This window comes from Furipterus horrens, unplaced genomic scaffold, assembly GCF_987537825.1.
Source record: "Furipterus horrens unplaced genomic scaffold, mFurHor1.1.pri manual_scaffold_1, whole genome shotgun sequence".
NCBI classification, from domain to species: domain Eukaryota; kingdom Metazoa; phylum Chordata; class Mammalia; order Chiroptera; family Furipteridae; genus Furipterus; species Furipterus horrens.
This window is the reverse complement of record NW_028327171.1, coordinates 161,846,085-161,870,117: the sequence shown is the minus strand read 5'-3', so window position 1 is coordinate 161,870,117 and position 24,033 is coordinate 161,846,085. Positions and strand designations below refer to the sequence as shown.

Below are 24,033 nucleotides of genomic sequence, written 5' to 3'. Positions count from 1 at the left end.
CAGTGTTATATGAAGGACTCCAATACATTCAGGATTTGCTGAAGAAAAAGTTGTCATTTAAGATAAATTAGTGGGGATTTTTCACTCCTGAAGTAACTAGAATAAGTGCCAAGGATCTGCTGTATAATTTTGTACTTAACAGTACTGTTTTATGCACTTAAAATTTTTGGTAAAAGGGTAGATCTAATATTAAATGTTCGTACTATGAAAAAGAATTCATATTTAGTAATTAATTTCAACTTAATTGGAAACAAAAAGTTCAATAATATTTAATGCAAGAGTTTATAGATACTGTTTTATTTTAATCTCCTTAAAATATCAGCAATCTTTTTTTTTTTTTTTTTTTTTTTTAGGACTTTCATATGAGGAATAAATGGTAATTAAAATGTGCAGGATGACAAGATGGAGCAAACAGTGCTTGTACCACCAGGACCTGACAGCTTCAACTTCTTCACCAGAGAATCTCTTGCGGCTATTGAAAGGCGCATTGCAGAAGAAAAGGCTAAGAATCCCAAACCAGACAAGAGAGATGATGATGAAAATGGCCCAAAGCCAAATAGTGACTTGGAAGCTGGAAAGAACCTTCCTTTTATTTATGGAGACATCCCTCAAGGGATGGTGTCAGAGCCGCTGGAGGACCTGGACCCGTACTATATCAATAAAAAAGTGAGTGTTTTTATCAGGCATATTTTGCTACTAATTGCCTCCTACATACCTTGGACTCCTATAGCACCAACACAGGTTGAATTAGCACAGTCTTAAGTAGCCTTCTGTTTAATAAATAAAACATGTTTGCATGTGTTTATTTATATACATGAGAAATGAGTTGATTATATCATGACAAATGGAGCTATCTCAAATGCACCACAACAGTACCTAATAACAAATTTAAGTTATGGGCAGCTAATTTAATGAATTAGAAAATTCTCCCAAACATTGTATTTACTATAGCATTTATGTGTTTTCTGCACTTGAAAATTACGATTTATAAAGACTTCAAAATTATTATTATTGATTTCCCATGTAACAAAAATTTGATGCCACAAAGGTTTGCAATTTTTATACAATGTTATATAAATCATTTAATTTCTCGAACATTTCTATATAAACTCCAATTTTAAAAATATTTGACGTTTTGGTAAAAATATATTTATATTGGTAAGAATTAACAAAAATATAGTTTTCAGAAGAACACATAAATGATATTTTAATACCTGCATTTTCTGTATGTGTGCTTGAAATGAATACCCTGTATTAAGCATCCAACTTTTCATTAGGCCATGATTTCAACAAACCAAGAAGAAAAGCCTGGAGAAAATTTTTAAATAAAAAAGTATTTTTGTATCATTTTTAAATGGAATTTGTGACTAGTTAAGATGCAACGTTTTATTATCTTTTCATCTGAAGCAGTATATTTTTGAGCTCTTGGTGTTAGGGTACAGCACAAAGATTTTAATTAAACAAATGAAATATTTTAATTGGGCGTGACCCTTAAAATGCCCTAGACTCTTTGTTGCTGGCACAGTTCTTGATGACATGAAGTTAGTCCTTGTCAAATGCATAAGTCTGGCAATTTTAATGATGGGTTCGAGACAGTTTTACTATAGTTTCAGAGGTAAAAATCTCGTGATAGGATGACTAGCTCTATGTTTAGTCTTTTTTTTTTTTTAACTTTTAGGATATAGCTGGTTTAAGTGTAACACATTTTCCATTTTTTAAAAACTTGCCCACTTTACAGTAGAAAAAGAGACAATCATTTTCCAAATATTTCATTGTCTTTATATAACATTAATTATAACATAATATTGCTGAATCTTAGTAAGAGATTCTCCATTTCATAACTGCTTTTCAAGTTATGAAAAAAGTTTTGCTTTATTATTAAATCAGTCCTATGGAATGCAATTTAATGTACTGTCTGAAATGCTAAGGCTTAAATAAAGCAAACTATCAGGGGTTTATTAGTATAAGGAAAGTAAAAATGCAGATAATCCAATCATTTAAATATATTAACTTATTTAAAATTATTTCATTATTGAAGTAATGAAGGCTGTGTTCTAGACAGAAGCTCATTACCCCATGGAGTATGTTAGTTTCTTGGTAGATATCGGACATAATCAGTCTATTCAAAGACTGCTCTTATTATGGGTTAGGGGCCTCGACCCCCAGAAGGCCTTTTGCTACTACAAGACACCCAGCCCCGTTTCTGCAGTAGTAATCACCTTCTAAAAATTTTTAAAGCCACTAGTCTTCATCAAGTGGGGCTGGAATCTAGCATCCCAGTTCATATGCTGTGTCCTTATATGTAAAACAATAAATGAATGCTCAAAGTAATGAATATTGACAAGAGCAGTACTTGAGTCTTCATGTGAAAACCAGATAATCTCATCAATCTTTTTCTTTAAAGAGTTTTCAGATTAATAAAAGTTCTTATCCTAAGAGGATGTCCCAAAACAAAACTATTTGCTCATAATGAGTGATAACAACATATGTAATGGCAGATGGAAAACAAATTTATACAGACCCTTTTAATATTTAAAGGAAAGGTCTTAAAATGGAGTGTGGCTCTGGCTGGTGTAGCCCAGTGGACTGAGTGCTGGACTGCGAACCAAAGGGTCACCAGTTTGATTCCCAGTCAGGGCACATGCCTGGGTTGCAGGCCAGATCCCCAGTTGAGAGTGTGCAAAAGGCAACCACACATTGATGTTCCTCTCCCTCTCTTGCTCCCTCCCTTCCCTTCTCACTAAAAATAAATAAACAAAATATTTTAAAAGAAAACTGCATTGAAACCAACTCTGATAGAATGACTAGTCAGCCAGATTCTTGTGCTGACATAACCCTTATAAACTTTGTTAGGTTCACATTCAGACTTGCCATTAACATCTTCTATCCTTATCTTCAAATGCACATTGTGTGAGGAGAAAAAACATGTTGGCATTTAGGAACAAATCACAGTGAGCAAACAGAACAACCTGATAAGAAAAATATTCTTATCAGGAAGTTTTCCCCGTGGTGAGGCACATCCATAGCTTTCACATTGAGCTGACATCAAAGGAGTCTTCAAATGTAAGTCACTCAACAGCAATGCAAATGAAGATTCTTGCAGGACTGAAGTCCTTCAAAACTAATATGGCATGCTTAGGACACCTGATTGAACTATGTGCTTAAAATGTCATTCTTTTGCATTATCATGTTTTAAAAGTTTCTCTAGTTGTCTATACACAGTTTTCTAGTCTTAAATTTTCTTTCATAATTGGAGTATTTCATTTTGAAGGAATAGTCTTAAATTCTGAATTAGTTTGCTCTGATTAAAGTTGGAATGCTCAGCAAAATAATAACCTTTTTTAAATAATACAGTTTTCTTTTCATAATTGGTGACTAATTTTATTTTAGTGACTTGAGTATCTGAGATTGGCAGGGTCATCTTCATTAAAAGAATGCAGTACACATGCACAGTACTCTGGCATAGCTATAAAGTCTAATGGTGGAAGTGTCACCAGAGAGTATGCTTCCTAGATGAGATTTCCCACTGTTACTGATATTGAGGATGTGGGTTTTAGTGCCTGAGTGAGATGAGATAAGCTAACATCAATTATGCCAGTGACTTCCCTAAGGTTTTACTCAAGTACAATAATTAGTCATTTGTTTCCATATGCAAAGTCTGTAGTTTCTTTCTCAATAATACATATATATATATATATATATATACATATATATATAATAAATCAAGACTGTTATAAAATGGCTGCAAAATCTATTCTTTTTGCTCTACTTTAGATTAAAATACATATATAAGGAATATGTATATGTATCAAATATATCTATATATGGAATTTATGTGTAAGGAATAGAAACAACACTAAGTTCCCTGTGATCTTCTACAAAGACAATGTCACTGAGCTTATGGAAATGTCACTGCTAATGATGTATTTCCAGATGGCATATGCCCACACATTTTTATCTTCCTTGCCCCAGTTTAAAATGTGCAAATTACATAATGTTAAAAAAAATTCTACTAAAATGGTTAAACTAGTTTAATCCATGTTCAGTGATACTGAAGTGTTAACTAAAGAAATAGCAGCAACCACTCCTGAGCATTCCTGGTGCATGGATGCTTTAGGAGCTTTCCCGACCCTCAAATGCTTAAAGCCTTTAGAAGCCCAAGGTAAGAACTAAGGAATAAAGTAGTGCTATCAAAGTACTGTCATAGAATTTGACATAACACTTTAGCCCTGGTCCAGTGGTCTTCAGAACACCATTCAAGGTTGGGCACATTTTAGCTTGTGAATGCATCTTTTTTTGTCCTTATGGGATTTTTTTTTCAGTTACCTTTCATAGCTTGGGGTGATTTTGCACCATTTGGCTAAGCATTCAAATTCTGCACCCATTCTTTATTACAGAAAACTTCTCCCTTCTCATGTTCTTCTTAAAATTGCAGATGACTCACTAGTACCATGGAAGGAAATATCCTTTTGACAATGTGACAGTGTACTGGAAATAGAATGAGGCATTTTAGATCTATAGTGAGAATAGATAAGTTTGTTAATTATGGGATGTAGAAATGTATCATTTAAAAATGTACCTTTTCCTTGATTGTCTCATGTGCCCTTTAAAGACAATTTATTTGCTCTTCTTAGAGTTATTTTTTTAATATTTATTGATTTCAGTGAGAGAGGAAGTTGGGGAGAGGGAGAGAGAGAGAGAAACATTGATGTGAGGGAGAAACATAGATTGGTTGCCTCCTGTGTGTGCTCTGACCAGGGATCAAACCTGCAGCCTAGGCATATGCCCTGACCGGGAATCAAACCCCCCAAACCTTTTGGTGTATAGGATGATGCTCCAACCAACTGAGCCACACCAGCCAGGGCTTCATCAGCTCTTTTGAAAAAGATGCATACTCCTTAAATACCTGGTCTGCCATTGCTACAGGAATTTTTGTTGTTACATTGGGCAGAGAGAGTAATTTGCTTTGTTTTAAGTTGGGTTTAGGGAATTTTTCTTGCAAAAGTAATTTAATAAAATTCATAAAGTAGATGGTAATTAAACACTTACGATTCCATGAATTATTGTACGGACAGTCCCCAATTTACAATTTTTCTTTGCATATTATTAGCTCCTCTATAATTAACAGTCACCTGGTTTCTCCCTTACATTCAAGACAGTATAATTGACTTTCAAATCTTCCTCCTCCCCACGCATTATTTCTTCCTTAAGCCCTCCCCCACCCTTTTTTTTGTCACCTCTAAGCCTCTGTCTCAGAAGCAATCCCAAGATTATGATATTGGTTATAAACTAATGGTTAGTATTTATTGAGTACCTGCTAGATTAGTAAGAAATCGTTCAAGTCAAAGTGACCAAAATGCAACAGAAAATAGTTTAAGAAGAATGAAGAGAGAAATGTGTAGGCTGAATCTGATTTTAGCATCCAAGGATTTAGTACCTGAAACAACATCATCGGGACACAGTCCTTTTCCATTTCTGGTTCTCCTTTCACCTATGCTAGCTGCATTCATAGGCTGGGCTTCCCACAGGATGGCAAAAATAGCCACCAGTAGCACCAAACTAACATCCTACAGCCCAGTAACTCCACTTTTTCTTCAAAAGCTCCAACAAAAGCCCTGGAATTGGTTCTAATTAGGTCACATGGCCTCCTCTGAACCAATCGTGGCCAGGCGTTTGTGATGGTCTCATTGGCCAGAGCAGTGTCACACTTTGACCTGTGTTGCCAAGGGGCGGGTCTGCTCTGAAGAAGTCACAAGGGCAGACAATGGGGCAGTGGTTTTTCTAAAAGGAAGAGATGGGGACTTTTAAAAACAGTGTGCTAGGAAGGGAAAAATAATAAACTGAGGGAAGTGATTTGCCCAAGATCAAAAAGCTATTAAGTAACAGACATTGGATTGCAAACCTGATCTGTCAGCTTCCATGGCCCATTGCCATGCTACTTTAAGTCTGCAGTTATACTAATGACACCAGTGGAAAACACAAGCCAGTGACAAAATCTAAATAAGCCTGTTACTGCTTTCCCCGACCTCTATTCATGCCCCTTAGGTCATTGTCCTCCTTTTCTCCCAGTCTGGCAGCGCTTCCCAAAAGCTGACTTGTCAATTCACTGATTCTGCTCCACCTGGAGTATCCCCTGCCTTTGTGAAAGCTAAAATCTTAGAGACTCAATGGGTCTCGACCGGCTTCTGAAATAATTAGAAATTACATTTGCCACCAGATTCTAGTTGTATGATAAGGCACCTTTTTTCTTCACCCCAAAGAGGACAGACTCAGAAAACTTAAGTTGTGCAACTCTGTAAAGAAATGGAATTCAAATAGAGAGCTGAAGGACAGAAAGAAGAGAAAGAATAGTCTTCCAGAGAGAGAGAACAGTATATCAGATGATGTGTAACATAGCTGCACTGTACTAAGGAAGAAGAGATTAGAATGAGATTGGGAGATGGGCCCAGGGCTAGGTGAAAGGCCCTTATTAGTACAACTGAAAGGGTTTGAAGTCTAGGGGAAAACAATTATAAGAAGTCTCTGGGTGAAGGAGTGACATGGACTACTTTACATTTTAGAAGATCAAGTTAGGAGTCTTTCTGGACACTTGGTCTAGATTTTTTGACAATGAAGATGGAGAATAGTGGATGGGATCAGAATCTGTTTTGGAGGTGTGATGTAAGTATCAGAGGGAACAAGCCAATGGCCTTGTTTTCTAAACATGGAATTTGGGAAGAAATTTTTTTTAATATGCTTTATTGTTTATGTTGTTAACAGTTGTCGCAATTTCTTTTCCCTTTGTTCCCCTCCACCCAGTGACATCCCTCCCTCCAGTTATACCCCCCTTAGTCCATGCCCATTGGTTGTGCATATAGTTCTTCTCAACATCTTCCTGTCTACTCCACTCCCTCCTACTATGCTTCCTAATTCCTGCACCATCTCCCTCCCTTTCCCCCTTCCCCCTCCCCACTGACCTCCTCCCATAATGTTCCTCATACCTATAACTCTTTTCACACTCTCATTGCCTACTTAGTTTGTCTTTGTTTCGGTTCCCTAGCTTATGTTGTTCGTTGTTGTGATACAGTTTTCATTTTAATGTCCATAGTTTTGATCCTCTTTCTCCTAAACAAGTCCCTTTAACATTTCATATAACAGTGGTTTGGATCTGATGAACTCCTTCAGTTTTACTTTGTCCTGGAAGCACTTTCTCTGCCCTTCTATTCTGAATGACAGCTTCACTGGATAGAGTAATCATGGTTGTAGGTTTTTGCTTTTCATTACTTTGAATATTTCTTGCCAGTCCCTTCTTGCCGGCAGAGTTTCTTTTGAGAAATCAGCTGATAGTTTTATTGGGACCCCTTTGTACATAATTCTCTTCTTCTCTCTTGCTGCTTTTAAGAGTCTCTCTTTATCCTTAATTTTTGACATTTTGATTCTAATGTGTCTTGGTGTGGTTCCCCCTGGGTACAGTTGTTTTGGAACTCTCTGTGCTTCCTGGATCTGTAAGTCTATTTCCTTCCCCAAGTTAGGGAAGTTCTGCTTCATTATTTTTTCACATAAGTTTTCAATTTCTAGTTTTTCTTCTTCACCTGGCAACCCTGTGATTTGGATGTTGGCCTGATTATAGCTGTCCAATAAGCTTCTGAGCCTCTCCTCATTTTTCTCACTTCTTGTTTCCTCTTTCTGCACTGGTTGACTGTTCCTTCCCTATGTTCCGATTTGTTGATTTGATCCCTGGTTTTCTTTCCCTCACCACTAGTTTCGTATGTGTTTTTATTCATTTCAGCAGGACTAGCCTTCATTCCTTCCCCATCTTGTTTAAGATCTGCTGTTAGGTCTGTAAGCATTTTTATAACCAAAGCTCTAAACTGAGCCTCAGAAAGATTTCCTATCTGCTGAGCCATCAGATTATATATTTGCTGTCAGGTCAGCTGTGTCACCAGGATCTCTATCATGATCTGTGCCATCGTGAACAGATTGTGTTTACCTGGGCAGGGCTGTCACACCTCCTATGCTATAGAGGCGGAGCCCCATGCACTCGTCACAACCAGGTGACCTGTCTCACCATGCTGTGGCATTTTCTGTGGGGGTGGGGGTCCAAGATGGATTCCTGCCATTCACTCTCTGCTAAGGGACCGAGAGCCTCCTCCTCCACCGCCACCCCCTCTGGGCCTCATAGTCCAAGGCAATGGAGGTCTGCCTTCCCTGGCTTTGGAATTGCAAGCTGACGGGTCTGGTCTGCAGCTGGAGGTGCTCCCCAGACACTTCTCACCTCCCCTTAACTACGGGTGTCTGTGCTTACTGCTGTCCTGCTTCCATCGCTGCTGCTGCTGCTGCAGACAGCACAGCTTGACCTCTCTGCTCCAGCTTCGCTCCTCCTACCTATCCAGACAAGCACCACTTCTTTATAACTTCATACGTTGGACTTCCATTTATTTTCTGGAACTTTTGGTTATTTCTGGTTTTGCAGTAGTTGTAGTCCTTCGTAGTTGTGGAGGGATACTGAACTGTCAGTCTAGGCCTTCATCTTGGCCGGAAGTCTTCTGTGTTTGTTTGCTTTCATGTCCCAGGCAGAGCTGTCAGTCCTACTACATTGTAAGGGGCAGAGCCTTTAGGGCTTCATCAGTAATGGGCTACCTGTTTCGCCACGTTGTAGCGCTATATGCAGGGGAGAGGTGTGAGAAGGAACAATGCCACTTGCCCAGCACTTGCCCCTTTTCCAGGCACTTCTCCCACTTCCGCACCGGACTGGCACCCCTCTAGCTGCTGCCCTGGCCATCGTTCCCAGAGTGGGTGGGTCTGCGGACGTTCTAGGGGCCCTTTAAACAAGTGGACTCTGTTGTGAGCCTGGCATTTTCTTCCTCAGTCCCAACCCCCACTGGTTCTCATAGTCAAAAGCAGTGAGACTTGATTTTCCCCAGCGCTGGGACAGTGAGCTGCATGGTCTGGAGAGGAGCTGGGAGCGCTCCCCAGGTGTCCTTCCCAACTTTTTAAAATGTGTAACTGCACTTTCCACCAGTGGCCTGCTGCTGTTGCCACTGCTGCCACCACCACACCGTGTCCTCTCTGCCCTGGCTCCGCCCCTCCTACCTGTCTGGATTAGTATTTCTTCTTTATATCTTTGTTTGCTGGACTTCCATGCACTTTGATTTTCTCGAACTTCTAGTTGTTTCTAGTTTTGAGGTAGTTGTATTCCTTCTTAGTTGTGGAGGGAGACGCAGCATATCTGTCTACGCCTCCATCTTGGCCGGAAGTTCCTGGGAGGAAATTTATTAAACAGGAATGTCCCCATGTGAAAACTGGCACTGGTTTCAGAGACATAAGTGTTCGTATGTGTACATATTTGAAAACCAGACAGACCCACATTTTTATCCTTTTAATCCTTGTTTTATGTGGCCTTTTAGAATTTATCAAAGGCAGTCACATGTTTTATTTCACTTCATCCTCAACACAAGCCTGAGGTTAGTACCATTACATTTATTCTCCTTTCAGATGTAGAAATCGACATGGAATCATTTGCTCAAAGTTCTCAGACAAGTCTGCACGAACACTGGGCCTCAAAGCAATTTTCCTAGGCAATGAAAAGTTAACTGAGCATGTAATATCTCCCCCACATAATGGGATAAGATACAGAATTGAGAAATATTTAATCCCCAAATTTTCTCATTTTGCCCATGGTTATGTTTTTTTTTTTTTTTTTTTTATTCTCTCCGTCTGAGGTAGAAGCAGAGGCATCTGAAATCCTGGTTGATGAGAGCCCCACTGGGACCTCCCATGAGGTCCTCCTCTGCCCTGGCTCCACCCCCACTATTTCACCCAGCTACATCTCAGAGTCAATGCCTGAGATTTAGAAATCTGCAGATTATACACACACATTCACACACACACACACACACACCATCATGCATATTTAAGATTTTTAATTTGCATACCCAAAATTGGCAGGTACCTCTTGCCACCTAGCCTCTGCAAACATTCTGGCTTAAAGATCATATGTGTAATTAGGTAAGGTTGTATATTAAAGCTTGGTGGGCCCCACGCAGGCAAGTGCCACAGGTTGTTTTTTAGATTGATTATCCTTAGTCTAAATGGAAAAACAGAATGAGACCAGGAGAGAAAAAAGTCTTGTTCATATTGCTGCATGCTCACTTCAGAGTCAGGTAGAGAACCTGGGAGAAAGCTTTCTATCTCAGTGAGCCAGGAAAGGAGGGAAATCTTGGCTTGAATCCACAGGTTACTACAAATAGGCAGGGAACTAGGTGAGACCAATTAGAGAACCCACAGGAAAAAAAAAAGACTTAGATGCCATGGAGTTCCCTCAGTATGAGAAATGTCCCCAGAGATATGTAATAATAGGAATCTGTTAACCTTCTATGCAGTTCTTTACACCCAGAGCTCTGAAGCATCTCTCCTCTTGCCACACGACTCTTATTCTATCCCTCCCTGCTGGAACCTCTTAAGCCAGCAGCCTAGAGCTGGAAAAAGTTTGATCCCACTTCTGGCAGAAGATAGAGCCAGGGAATTCTCCTAGTTCCCATGGCAGGGCAACATCAAGGGAATAGAGGTATACCTTGCAGCTGAATTTAGTACTCTGTTGTGGAAAAATATGTTCAAAATTCTAAACAACTGACTTCCAAATAACATTTTGGAACACAGTATATACACAAGTTGAAAATTGCTTATTTTAAATTTTGAAGCTAAGGCATATGTTTAATCACCAATAGTGTGTTCTGCATTTTTCTTTTGTTCATGATCATGACTAGCCTTTCTCTGTTACTTGCAGCTTTTGTTATTTAATCCATGTGTACAGCATAACTTTTGACAATTTAGGCAATTTTAAAAAATCACTAGTTAACCAAAACAGATTCACAGCCCTGCTATTACAGAATCACCTGAGTTATTTTTTAGAAGTACAGAATACTAGGTGTGAGAGTCTCTACTGCACTGAATCACACCATTATGAGCTAAATATACTTATTCACATTTTTCAAAACAGGCAAGTGAGTCGCAGGAAAGTCAGGTAACTTGTCTAGGATTTCACTGCAGGAAGGCACCCCAGCCAGGTTTTGAACCAGGAATCCGATTCCAGAGTCTGCACTCTTAATAACTACATAAGTAAAACAAATCCTACTTATATTTTTCCAATGTTTCTTTACAGGTTATTTAGCTGTTGATTACTGGAGGTATTTACCCATTTTTCTAGGTTTAGCTTTAAAGTGAGAAATTATATTTTACCTGATAGCTTTGCTGAAGAGAGTCAGACCTAGCAGTGCAATGAATGGTTTATGTCCAGGTCTGTGCTGCCAGCCAATGAAGTCAACATTAGCCGTGTGTGGCTCTTGTATGTAAATGTGGTGAGTCCAGATGTAGGATTGTATAAAAATGATGTAAGATGTCTCAATACTTTTAATATTGATTTCATCCCCAAATGGTAACATATAGGAAATATTGGGTTAAAGAAAACATTATTAAAATTAATTTCACCTGCTTCTTTTTACTTTTTTTAAACATGGCTATTAGAATATTTAAAATCACATATGTGGTTTGGATTTTTAGTTCATATATTTCTTTTGAACAACGTCGATCTAGGTAAACCTTCACTTATCCTTCTAGACTTTCTTCTACTAATAGAGATAGTTGAATATTCAATAGTTTATAAGCTTCTTGGAGTAATGACTTACATATCTTTGTTTTTTTTCTATGAACTGTAGCATAGAGCTTTGCAAATATTGTGCAAATATTGTTCAATGTGATTTACATTTAAATCAATTAAATTGAAAGTTAGACCTAAAATCAGTTCCATGTTACTTTCCAGGTATCTGCAATGCTCACACATATTAATAGCTTATTATACAGGAGCTCAACAAATGTTATTTTAGTTCGGTAACTATATATGAAGAGATAAGTGACCAACCTGACCAATATCTAATATATATATATATATATATATATATATATATATATATAAAGAGTTGTGTTCTTACAAATGTATCTTTAAAATAATATTTCATTTATAGAATCTCATTTTTCTAACTTATTTAAAATGCTATATTTTAAAATTTGTCCTCAGGCACAAAATTATTCACATGTTAAAATGATTTCATGAATTTCCTAAGCCTTGGGCTATAGAGAAGCCTGTTTCAAGCTAGATGACTTTTCCCCTCTACCACCAATTTTGAACTTTTTCTTTCATGTTGAAGCAACTTCAGGCAATAAAGATTATCCTGAGTTGTGTTATTGAAAGTTTTATCGAACTAATTTAAAGGATGTCAAGACACTTCACAGTAATAAGCCATTCAATATATTCTGTTAAAAAAAAAGTCAACACTGAGCTATATGTTTAGAAATAGTTAAGATGGTGAATTTTATGTTATGTAGTTTACCACAATAAAAAAAAATTGAGCAGAAAAAGTAAAAAGATAACACTCAGTTGAACAGTCTGTAAATCTTGATTTGCTTAAAGTTATATAATACAGGGTAGGACAAAAGTAGGTTTACAATTGTTTGTATGAAAAATAATACAATAATTAATAAGTAATAACACAAGAATAAACTGTTTCATGTATTCGCAACTGTAAACCTACTTTTGCTCCACCCTGTATTTGTTGATATAGCTTGAGATACATAACATCTTCACTAGGCTTTGAATTCTTCCTACTATGAACATTTTCTTATTTGCTAAATGGGGAAGACAAGTATCTATTTATGTTTGAAAATTCTAGAGTTACTTGACTACTTGAAAGTACACAGTGTTCCCTTCTGACTGTCTTTTCCCTTCAATACCATTAATAGCGTTATTTGGAGAAACATGTATCTGAGTCGTTGGGGGCAGGTATCTTTCATTCACTTTTAGCACTTATAAATGAAACGTTTGGCTTCTTATCTATGCAAGCAACTATAAGGATAGATACAGACATGAGGAGATAGAAGTCAAATCAAATAGTACATCTGAAGTTATAAACGAAGCTTACATAAAAATGGTAACATGCTTAAGATTCTGTGTATTAGATTGCTCAGTAAGTCTGCTTTATTCGAAGATTATAAAATAAACCCATAAATACTTTATAGTGACACTTATGAAGTTTTTAAATAAGTATATATGTTTTAACCTGTGAAAAGCAGAGGAGTCCTCACAGAGAAGATTCTCTGAAATGTTCACCTAATGTTCTTATTCTCAACCTCCTGGGGAGCTCTAGCAAGGATGCCATCCGTATGCCTTGTGAAAAACTAAAACATAATAAACATTTGTGTACAGTTAAACCAAATTAATTCCATTATAAATTCAAATTGTAAGCATTTATACAATGTATGTATATTTCTTGTAAATAGTGTTAAAAATAATTATCTTTCATACATTTTTGAATTTTATAAATAAATAAAGGGAATATAACCTACAATAGGTGCAAGTTTCCCACTAAGGCTGGAACAATTGAGCATCATGTCTATTTGCCTTTAACTGTTGTGTCCAAGTAGTAAATCCTCTCTGCAAAAGGACTTGGAGTATTAGCATTGCTCATTCTTCAATTGGCCTTAATGGTCCCAGCCCTTTGTACTCCTGCTTGGGATCTTCTCTATTCAGTTTCTGAGTCTTGCTTCTTTTTTATTTTAGTCCTTAGGGCAGAATTTTCCTTTCTCTCTTCTTCCTGTTTTGGCCTCCCCAGCTTCACCTATTGCTTTACTAACCCATTCACCATCTACTTCCTTCTTCCTTTGGGCTGGAAGGTGCACAAAGCCAAAGTCACAGGTGATCTCTTCTGCACATGTTCCATGTCCTTAGAATGAGCCAGGTGATTTGTCCTTGTCCACTGAGCTGAATCAGTACCATCATCATCCCCCTTACCCTCCAGCCCATGATTTAGGCCACCAATGAATTGTAGCTTTCTCAATATCTCTTTCAATCACTAGTATCTAATTAGAAATTAGTTTGTAACATTATTTCATGTAAGGAGATTCTTATTTTTAAATTATATATGCTAAATTATATTTCTATTGACTCTTCCATTCCTAGCCTCCAATATTTCCATCAGGTTTTACTTGGCATGTTTTTGGAGAAAGGAAGCATATGCTATATATAGGTTTGCAGGATGGACCATACTCAGTCTTGAATTAGCTCACTTTGGACCTTTTTGTGTCCTTTTATGCATGTACTCCCTAAGGCAAAGGCATTCGCATTGCACAAGTCTGTTCACACATTCTGGTAAACTTACAATGTCATTTAGGGACATGCGCTCTGAATGAATAAGAAAAAAGGGGCGGGGAGCTAGTGTTGTAGACAGAGGTGATTGTTCTTCCAGTAAGCACACGTGAAAACTTCTCCTACAATGGACTTGGTATAGAGGTGTTTTGTGTTGTTTTGTTTTGTTTTTACTACTCTGAACCAGAGATCTTCTTGTGAAGGTGAGGTCACCATTCTTCTAAACTACAATAAAATTAATTGCTAGAAAATTAAAAAACAGACTTATAAAATACACCCCCTTTTATTATTGCATTAAACAGATATAAAGTTCATTTGTCAAATTGACTTACAACTTTCTAAACACTTTCACTATCTTGTCACAGATCAGTAATACATTAGTCCCTTGCTGTATCGAGGTTCACTTATCACGGCCTCACTGTATCGTGGGATTATTTAAAATATTATATTTAATTATTTATCATGGATTTTTCACTATATTGCAAGATTTTTCAGTACTGTATATGTATGTTGTTAAAGTTACACAGGTTTAAGAGTATAGAATAAATGTAAGGTTCCTACATTGAAGGGGGTGGTCTGGAAGGTAATACCCATGATAAGTGAGGGAATACTGTAATTTGGACACTAGCCCCAGCTGGGAGACCAGACTTTCACAGCCCTGCGTCAGGGAAGTCTACATATACCAGATACAAAGTGCTATTTTCAAGCAGCAACTCAGTCAATGTTTTGGAGTGATTTCTCAGATTTGGAAAACACTCAGAGAAGAAAGAAAAAGAAATGAGAACTCTATCAATGACCTGAAGACTAAATGTAGAGAATAAACCCTTATAAAATAGTAAGGTTAATGCTTGCCATGTCATAATGTTATAGGCACAGATATGCATCCTAAGGCAAAAAACAGAACTTCTGAAGAATGGGCGAATATCAGTTAAAAAGTATGAAAGTCTCTTCCAGTGAAACATTCTTCACAGAGAAAATGGCTTCCCTCACACTCAGTTCTGTGATTATAAGTAACCATCTTGCGAAACACTGAATCAGAATACTTCATATGCTATTCTATATTGCTTCTTTATTTTTTATCTGCATACTATTAATTGCTCTTAAATATACCTAATTTGTAGAATGCAGTTTCATTCACATTCATGGATCCTAGGTTCTCCAGGGCTTTGAGATTTTCCTCTGTGCTAAGAAAGCACTAGAGGAGATAGGCAGTCAATTGGGATTAGAATTCAATGTGTCAGCTAACTCAGAAATCCCAATACAGAATTTAACACTCCTGGTCAACAGATACTTTCCAGGGAACTGGACCTCCAAAAATCAATTATTGGATTATATCCATCTAACCCAAGCGTTGGTTTGATGGTGGCTACTTCTACTTCCTCTTACAAATAGAGTGATAATGTTTATTTTATAAGCATCAATGGTAAAAGAACAGTTCTTTTTTTAAGTATTAGTTTTGTTGAATGATTTTTGCATTCTACAGGATTAATTTCCAAGATATTTGGATTGAAAAAGCTGAAAGCACTATAAAATGAATGTAGTGCCAGGATTTTTAGAATGAAATTAAATATTCACCCATTTAAGACATTCATTTAACTCAGATGTTTAAAATATTAAGAAAATATATTCTCTTGGTCAAATATCTCATGTATGATGAAATTGCAGGTAAGCATTGGGTAAAAGGTAAGTGATACCTTTGGATGTTTTCTCAGCTTTGGAAGAGATACAGTGACAGTTTGTCTTCATGGTGCACATCAAAAGTTGTAACATTGGAAAATTCATTGTGACAAATAACAGAAAGTAGCTGGTAGAGTTTAAATGGTTTATGCTTTTATACTTCTATGTTGTGTTCCTGTCTTACAGACTTTTATAGTATTGAATAAAGGGAAGGCCATCTTCCGGTTCAGTGCCACCTCTGCCCTGTACATTTTAACTCCCTTCAATCCTCTTAGGAAAATAGCTATTAAGATTTTGGTACATTCATATCCTTTTCAAGTGATCAATATTAACTGTACATAACCTATAAGTGCTTTGTAGCTAAGTATAAAATTAAGTTGGGACATATACATATTTTATATCTTCTGTCACTCTAATTTTGTATCTACTTTTGTCTTATAAGCCTTATTCTTGTATATAAGCCATATTATTAAAGTTTATTAGTCACATAGATGTCACTGAAACTTACAAAGTCTTAACATTATATATCTACATATATCTTTCTAATACTATATACATGTGTGTATTGAGTCCTACAAATCTAGTGTAAGATAACTATATTTATCTTTACCATCTTTGTACACAGTTTGTGATTATCGGGAATTTGCAGCAAAGAATGATATACAAAGAAATCTACTTCCAGAGCCAAGTTTAGACATATCTGTAACCAAAAGCATTTTAGTGGGCCTCAGAATAAAACTTGAAGCATATTTTCCATGAAAGATGGTCAAGAGGCTTGGCCAATACTTAAGACTATTCTTGAACTTCCCCAATGAAATCTGTAAAGAAAATACTATGATATTGGCCAAATTTCTAATTTGAGTTATTGAATTATGACTCTGCCATGCAAAACTAACTGCTTAATGAAGACTATGGAAGTGAATGAAAGAAGCTTAGATTATATTTTTAAATGGTTTTTAGGGATTTGGTACTATGATTCCCATGGTGTTAAAAAAAAGACTTTGCAACTAACCTCACCTGTTCATATTCATTTGCAAAAACGTGATTTCTGATTGTCTCATTTGATGGCTTTGGCAATAATAAATATAGAAATATTTTTACAATGATAATAAACTCATACTACCTGATTTTTTTAAAGAATTATAAAATTTAAAGGCCATTCTATTTTAAAACTGATAACAAAAAATTCCTTAGTGGTATAAATATGCTATTATTAAAATTAAAAATTTGAAACAAAAATTGTATGTTCAGCATGTTTACTTGTATGGAGGTTTCCTTGTCCTAGTTTTTGTTTCTAGTGCCCCCATGTGGTCGTTTGATGAAAACTTCCCTTTTTTTACTTTTGGTTAATTTTTGTTTTGGCAATAAACTGTAGTAGAAAGAATATTGAATATGCAATGCAGGAAACCTGTGTTCTAGTCCTAGGCCAGGTTACCTAGTTTCTCTAGGGTTTAAGCCTTATTTTTCTTATTTCTAAAATATAGTGATTACACTGTTTTTCAAGGTTTGTTTTAGCTCCATAATTTTTTTATGTCTTAGTCATTTGTTTTAGCTAACACTTAGATCATATCTACTAATATACAGGCCTGTTCCAAGTACTTAATATTAACTCATTTAATTTGTACCTCAAACTGATGAGGGCTCTAGTTGATTAGGTCTATACAAAAATTACCTCCATTGTATAAAAGTCAGTGGAGGCATAAGATTCAGTGGCATAGAGAGGCTAAGTGATTTGCCCTGGACCACTTTTAGGCTGAAATTTTGACTATATTTACATCATATTAAGTCCTGGTCTTCACAAGTATTCACTTTTAATCATATACAATGCTGCTAAATTTTAAAAACTCACTCAAAATAGAGCAACTTAACACCTAGCATCATGCTGCACTTTGTATATAATTTTTTAATGTCTTGAACTGTATTCCATAACATATATTTAAGAAATTACAATATTGCAAGTATGTTCCTCTTCAATAATTTATTAATCTAATCACCTGAATTAGTTTAAGTCAACCTCTTCTCAAAAACTGTATGACTCCAGATTACACACAGTTTTCCCACTTAAGTTCTCTAGGGGGTAAATATATGGATTTAATAATAATAGCAAAAGCAACACTTTGTACTTATATAAAGCTCTCTTGTACATGATCTCATTTAATCTATATCACTACTCTGTGAGGCTGATATTATTATTATATTTTACTGAAAACAAAACTGAAATTTAAAGAGATTAGATAACTTGCCCATTATGTATTTGTCACTGAGCCCTGGCTAAACTGCATTTCAAGCTTTTCAATGTTAGTTTTATATAATATAATACATGGATTTGAATTTTGTGTGTGTATTCCTTAACAATAACCCACATTATTCAGCATGCTAATTATGTGCACTATTTTGACGAACTGTGTATTTATGACATTGAGTAACCCTCCAGACTGGACAAAGAATGTAGAGTAAGTTCAACTTATGTTTTAAGCCACCTCCTATATTATTTATATATCTGTGATAGATAGATAATAGATAGACAGACATGTAGGCATACATATGTATTTAGGGTTTTGAAGCTATGTCTTAATGTACTGTCTAAATAAAACCAAAGAGCATATTTATTAAGGCCATTCCCAGGCACAATTGCGAAGCAGGAAGATGATACACATTGACCCCCAGGCCTGCTGGTGTTAGATCTAACATCTGTCCTGTGCCTGTACTTGGTGGTTACCAGAAGCCTGTCATGCTTGGGCACTTAACCACTTTTCCTTTAGGTTTCATGGTGGCCAGAACAAATGTGGTGAAGCAATTGCCGAGAAGAGCTAATGTAGTAGACCTTGGTTCCATAAATTTCAGAGAACTCAGTAAGTTAAGAATTTACAGGGGCAGTTTACACATGAGAGGACAATGTTGAGTTTCACAAAGTGTCCCTTCCACCAGCCACATCCTATTCAGGTCGGACCTGTATCTGTTTCAAGCATAGTGGTCACCCAAAAATTTGCGGGGTAAAAATTTCAACAGTTGGGAATTTAGAACTTGAAGATTCAGTACACTGGGGGCTAAGTATACTGAGGTGAAAGGGTAGCATTTTCAGAAACCAGAAGCATTACTAACTACACATGCACTCTGTTCTGGGCAACCTTTGAGAGGGGCATGTCCAGATCCGTGATGAGTGTAGCTGGGGCAGCTCACACTGCCCACGTTGTACCCACTACTCTGTGGCTCTCCACCCTTAAAACAAGTACTCAGGGGAATCCCCAAGAGCTTCGTCAATGCATTGACAGTTCCATATTGTAGCCAGTTGGAAAAGGGACAAAAAATATGAAGGAAAAAAATTATGTGCGAAGAGTTCCTCAAGTATTGAAGCTGACACGTGAGGCACACAGGTCTTGAGTCACCATGCATTTTGTGATTTTGGTTTTCAACTTCTGAGTAAAAGATATAAACTTTGGAAACATCCACATTTCTGAATTAGCCTAATAGTTTATTCTAAATTAAATTTTCACCTCTTATGACTCTAGAATTACCCAATTTGATGTTAACAAAATTATCCAAGGAAATTAACCTGTCTTGTGGAAAAAGAAAAACAAAAAGACTTGCTAATTTGTCAGTGTTTTCTCTTTCATAAAACTTGATTGAAATTGAGTTTTTTACTTATTAAAGGAAAATCACTTTATTCCTTTGCACTATTATAGCTTGCCCACTCTGTCACATGAAGGTACTAGATAATTCTCAGGGGACTTGATTCATTTATGTTAGTACTAAGACATTTCAGACAGTAGCTGCCTAGACTTTATACAGCATTTACGTCTCACTCTGCTCTCAGGACACTCCTCGTGTGGCAGAGAGTTGCACGGAGAGTTAGGGCTATGTTTTATTTCCATGAAAATAACATCAACCTGCTTAGATTCATTTTATAATAGTCATCTCTTCCACCAACAGAGTGATAAGAAATTAATATGTTGTGAAAGAAAATTATTACTTTATCAATTTTTGTTGGATACTGTCTCCAGGTACACCTTCACAGGAATATATACTTTTGAATCACTTATAAAAATTATTGCAAGGGGCTTCTGTTTAGAAGATTTCACTTTCCTTCGGGATCCATGGAACTGGCTCGACTTTACTGTCATTACCTTCGCGTAAGTGCCTTTTTTGAAACTTCAAAAGAGTTTGTTTTGGCTTTCTGTGAGTGCTTATGCTTTAAAAGAATAAGCTTGCTTTAACTGTAGGATATTTTAGTGTGATTTATACATTTAAGCTTTGGATTTTAATTTTGTACAATAGAGATCAAAGTGGTATTTTTACTTTGGTATAAAATCTTTGCAGTGGTTGAAATTACAATTTTCACATGGAACAAAAATCTGTCAGCAAATTTCACACATGCTGCTTTTTCAACACGCACATACACACACACACCCTAATATGAAATCAAATGTATATTCATAATATATCTGTGAAAATGGCTTTTGAAAAACACAGGCACAAACTACTCCACTGGACACACAAATTTTCATTGACCTTACCCAAAGTATGTACTCTTTCCATCTTCTTTTATTAGTTTTATAGAATCAAAAAAAAAAATTTTAAAGCATCTACTAGCATCAAAACATTCTGACAATCAAATGAATAGAAAATAAATGGGGTATTTAATATATTGAGTTTTTATTTCATCAGCAATTAATTTTAAGACTTATAAACAGACATACTCTCTCTGCCACTTCATATTTCTAAAATGATTCATTTTTTCCTCTTCTTTCCCTTTATAAGTGTCATCTTCTCTTTCTTCACCCTCAACATAAACACAAACCTTCTTATTCTTACCTCCCTTCCAGATACACTCAGTATGTGCACAATATCTGCACCCTTGCCCCCATTTTTTCTAGTGGAAAAGTTCCCCGAGTAAGAAGAAACTCAGAAAAGTAACAGGTCATTCATGAGTATATGAAATTACAGTGTGGAGGAAAGTGGACCTATACCATTTACCCACATCATTCTTTAGGAGCTAACTGTTTTAGCCTCTTGTAACAAGTTGGACAGGAGGAGAAGCAGGGCTGCTATACTCAGAGCTCCCAGTACGGTACTGCCTGTCTCATCTTAATTCCATACCTAGTCATGAAGAGCTAATTCTGCACCACTCCCTCTGGCCACAGTTTAAAAGAAGGCATATTGAGACTACTGGTGTTTTGTTTTGTTTTGTTTTGTTTTTGAGACTAAAATAGCAGTAATGTCAGGGGCATTAAATATTGTCCTTTATTTGCCTAACTTTGACTTGAGTCACACTAGGAAAACTTAGTCATTTACACATAGTCTGGAAATGACTTCTCATTTTAAATTTCTCTTGGATGATTTTATGCCTTTTTTTCTAACTGAAACCTTGAAACTACAGCCAAGATTTCTTTCCTTTCTTTTACTTAATTCTCCTAAGTTACACATGATGTTGGTTATATTGCTTTTCATAATGGCACCAGAGTTGTGTACTTTATGAAGTTTACATCTAGTTAATGGCATTAAATTCTGTGAGGAAAATAATAGCTATAGACTCTAATTTTTAAATTTCTGGTTATAAAATTACCATTTAAAACCACCAAGAAGGTCTTTAGAAAAGACCCAAGCAAATATATAAAATCCTGCTTAAATCTTGAATAACTCTGATTTAATTCTACAGGTATGTAACAGAATTTGTAAGCCTAGGCAATTTTTCAGCTCTTCGAACTTTCAGAGTCTTGAGAGCTTTGAAAACTATTTCTGTAATTCCAGGTAAGAAGTGATTAGTGTAAATCATAAGGCTCCTTGTACCTACAGCTCTTTCTTTGTATCCTGTTATTGTGTTTGTGTGTGAACTCCCTATTGCAGATATGTGACAGAGTTTGTGGACCTGGGCAATGTCTCAGCGTTGAGAACATTCAGAGTTCTCCGAGCACTGAAAACAATTTCAGTCATTCCAGGTGAGAGCTGGGTTAAAATCTATCATGTGCTTTTCGGCAATAGGTTCTTTTCTTGTTATTTTGAATTACAGAATATCAGAACCATCATAATCAAAATCATAACAATCAAAACCAGGTGTTTCAAAGAAAATAATTTTTATTATTGGAACTTAAGTTTTTATGGTCTCGCATTTTTCATCAGCATTGGAGTTGAACAATTTCTTGCATGAGACACTGTAATAATAGAGTTCATGTGATTTGCACTTAGAAATGTCATTTTTTTCTTCTATAACAACTGTAAGGATTTGGTCCCTGTTTTTACTTATTTATTTACTTATTTACTTATTTATTATTCTTTATTGATTTTAAAGAAAATGAAACAAGAAGGGAGGGAGGGAGAGAAGGAGAGAGAGAGGAAGAAGGAGAGAGAGAGAGACAGAGAAACAAACATCAATTTGTTGCTCCACTTATTTATGCATTTGTTGGTTGCTTCTTGTATGTGCCCTGACCAGGGATCAAACCTACAACCTTGCTCTAACCAGCTGAGCTACCCAGTCAAGGTCTGGTCCCTACTGAATGTGCCAATCTATAATTTCTTATTTTTTGTAGTCATTGATGACTATGTCTATACAATGTAATCTTAATATTACTTAAAAAGACAAGAGAATAAGATAATAAAAATTAGCGTGACCTTGCATGGAGGATTTATTATATAAAGTATAATTATACTCCAACACCACCCCCAGTTTTATATCAAAATCTTTCTAAATTATAAGTAGGAATTCAAAATTATTTATTCAGGTAATTTGTTATAAAAACCGACTCTAATAAATAATTATGGGCCAAGTTTCATTAGCAAAAAGAGAAATACAAGAGCCTTTCCTTAACGTAGGCTTCATAAAGACCTTGAATCTCCCATTGATTTCTCTCCAACATATGGGGATATGGATCTTCGTTTCATTGTTTAGATCATTATGCTTCTGGAGGTCTTCTCTATAAGCACTTCAGCATACCATGAAATACTGCTGTTTCACTGACATTGAATTCATTTTCAGAATTGTGCATGGGATCTATGTTTTCAAGAAAATTGTGAGGCTTTTGTTATTTCAGACCTTATAAGTCTTCATAGTAATGGCCTTCTTCATCCCTTCCTCCCTCCCTCCCTTCCTTCCTCCCTTCCTTCCTACCTTCCTTTCAGGCCTGAAGACCATCGTGGGAGCCCTGATCCAGTCGGTGAAGAAGCTCTCGGATGTCATGATCCTGACTGTATTCTGTCTGAGCGTGTTTGCGCTGATTGGGCTACAGCTCTTCATGGGCAACCTGCGAAATAAATGTATACAGTGGCCTCCCACCAATACCTCCCTGGAGGAGCATAGTATAGAGAAGAATATAACTGTGAATTACAATGGCACACTTATAAATGAAACTATCACTGAGTTCGACTGGAAATCATATATTCAAGATTCAAGTAAGAATTACTCTTATGTAGATTTATTTTTTCTTTGTTGATCTGCCCTTCATTTAGGCATGGATGTTTTTTTTAATGATGCATAACAGTTTTTAATCTCTTAATCACCATATCAGTGGTTTGCACATACACTTAATTATTTTATTAATAACTTCTAATTTTGACTCCTAAATGGCGTTTTCTGTTGTTGTATCATAATATGGGAGACTGAAGAATTCAGCTAGAAAAAATTTTTTCTAGGAAAATTTTGGTTGCTGGTGGAAACAACTGAAAAACACAAAAATTTCTAAAGCCCTTTTTGAACTCTAAAGTACTATGCAAATGTAACCCATTAAACATTAATTACAGAACACCTTTTATATACTAGAAACTGTACAGGATGCTGGGAAAATAATGCTGTTGACACATGGCTTCAGGGTGCTCATAATTTAGTAGGTTATTTTTATTATCATTTTATGGAAATCAAGTAAGCTCTAAAGGTAAATATTATTCTTATATTTATAGAATAAGAATTAAAGCAATTCTTATATGTGTAGAGTAAGAGTAGTACTACATTGAGTAGAAGTTATGGGAATCAGTTTATTTTTATTTTAAGAGTTTAGTCAAAAGTTTAAATAATCTACTCTAGAAGGATGGAAAAATAATTGGCCTAATATTCTTTCTCTTTTGAAAGTGACAAGAAAAGTAAGTAAAATTTTCTCTTTTATTTAATTTTAGTATCTGCCAGTAGCAATATTTCAAAAGCAGAGAGTTAGAACATGATCTGTGGGGAACAGAAATATCCTTTTAGACAAAAA

At 36.1% G+C, this 24,033-nt stretch overlaps 1 protein-coding gene across 3 annotated transcripts in view; it reads left to right on the top strand.

The window, feature by feature from the left end:
- Window positions 1-384: 384 nt before the first annotated feature.
- The window catches only part of SCN1A (sodium voltage-gated channel alpha subunit 1), a 70,170-nt gene continuing 46,521 nt past the window's right edge, over window positions 385-24,033 (top strand). For all 3 annotated transcript variants that reach the window (XM_090280449.1, XM_090280437.1, XM_090280442.1), the window contains exons 1-6: window positions 385-666; window positions 16,040-16,158; window positions 18,217-18,306; window positions 19,855-19,983; window positions 21,698-21,789; window positions 22,967-23,236. In XM_090280449.1, the coding sequence (XP_090136575.1) occupies window positions 403-666; window positions 16,040-16,158; window positions 18,217-18,306; window positions 19,855-19,983; window positions 21,698-21,789; window positions 22,967-23,236 (964 nt within the window). In that variant the 5' untranslated portion in view covers window positions 385-402. The remainder of the gene's footprint in view (window positions 667-16,039; window positions 16,159-18,216; window positions 18,307-19,854; window positions 19,984-21,697; window positions 21,790-22,966; window positions 23,237-24,033) is intronic.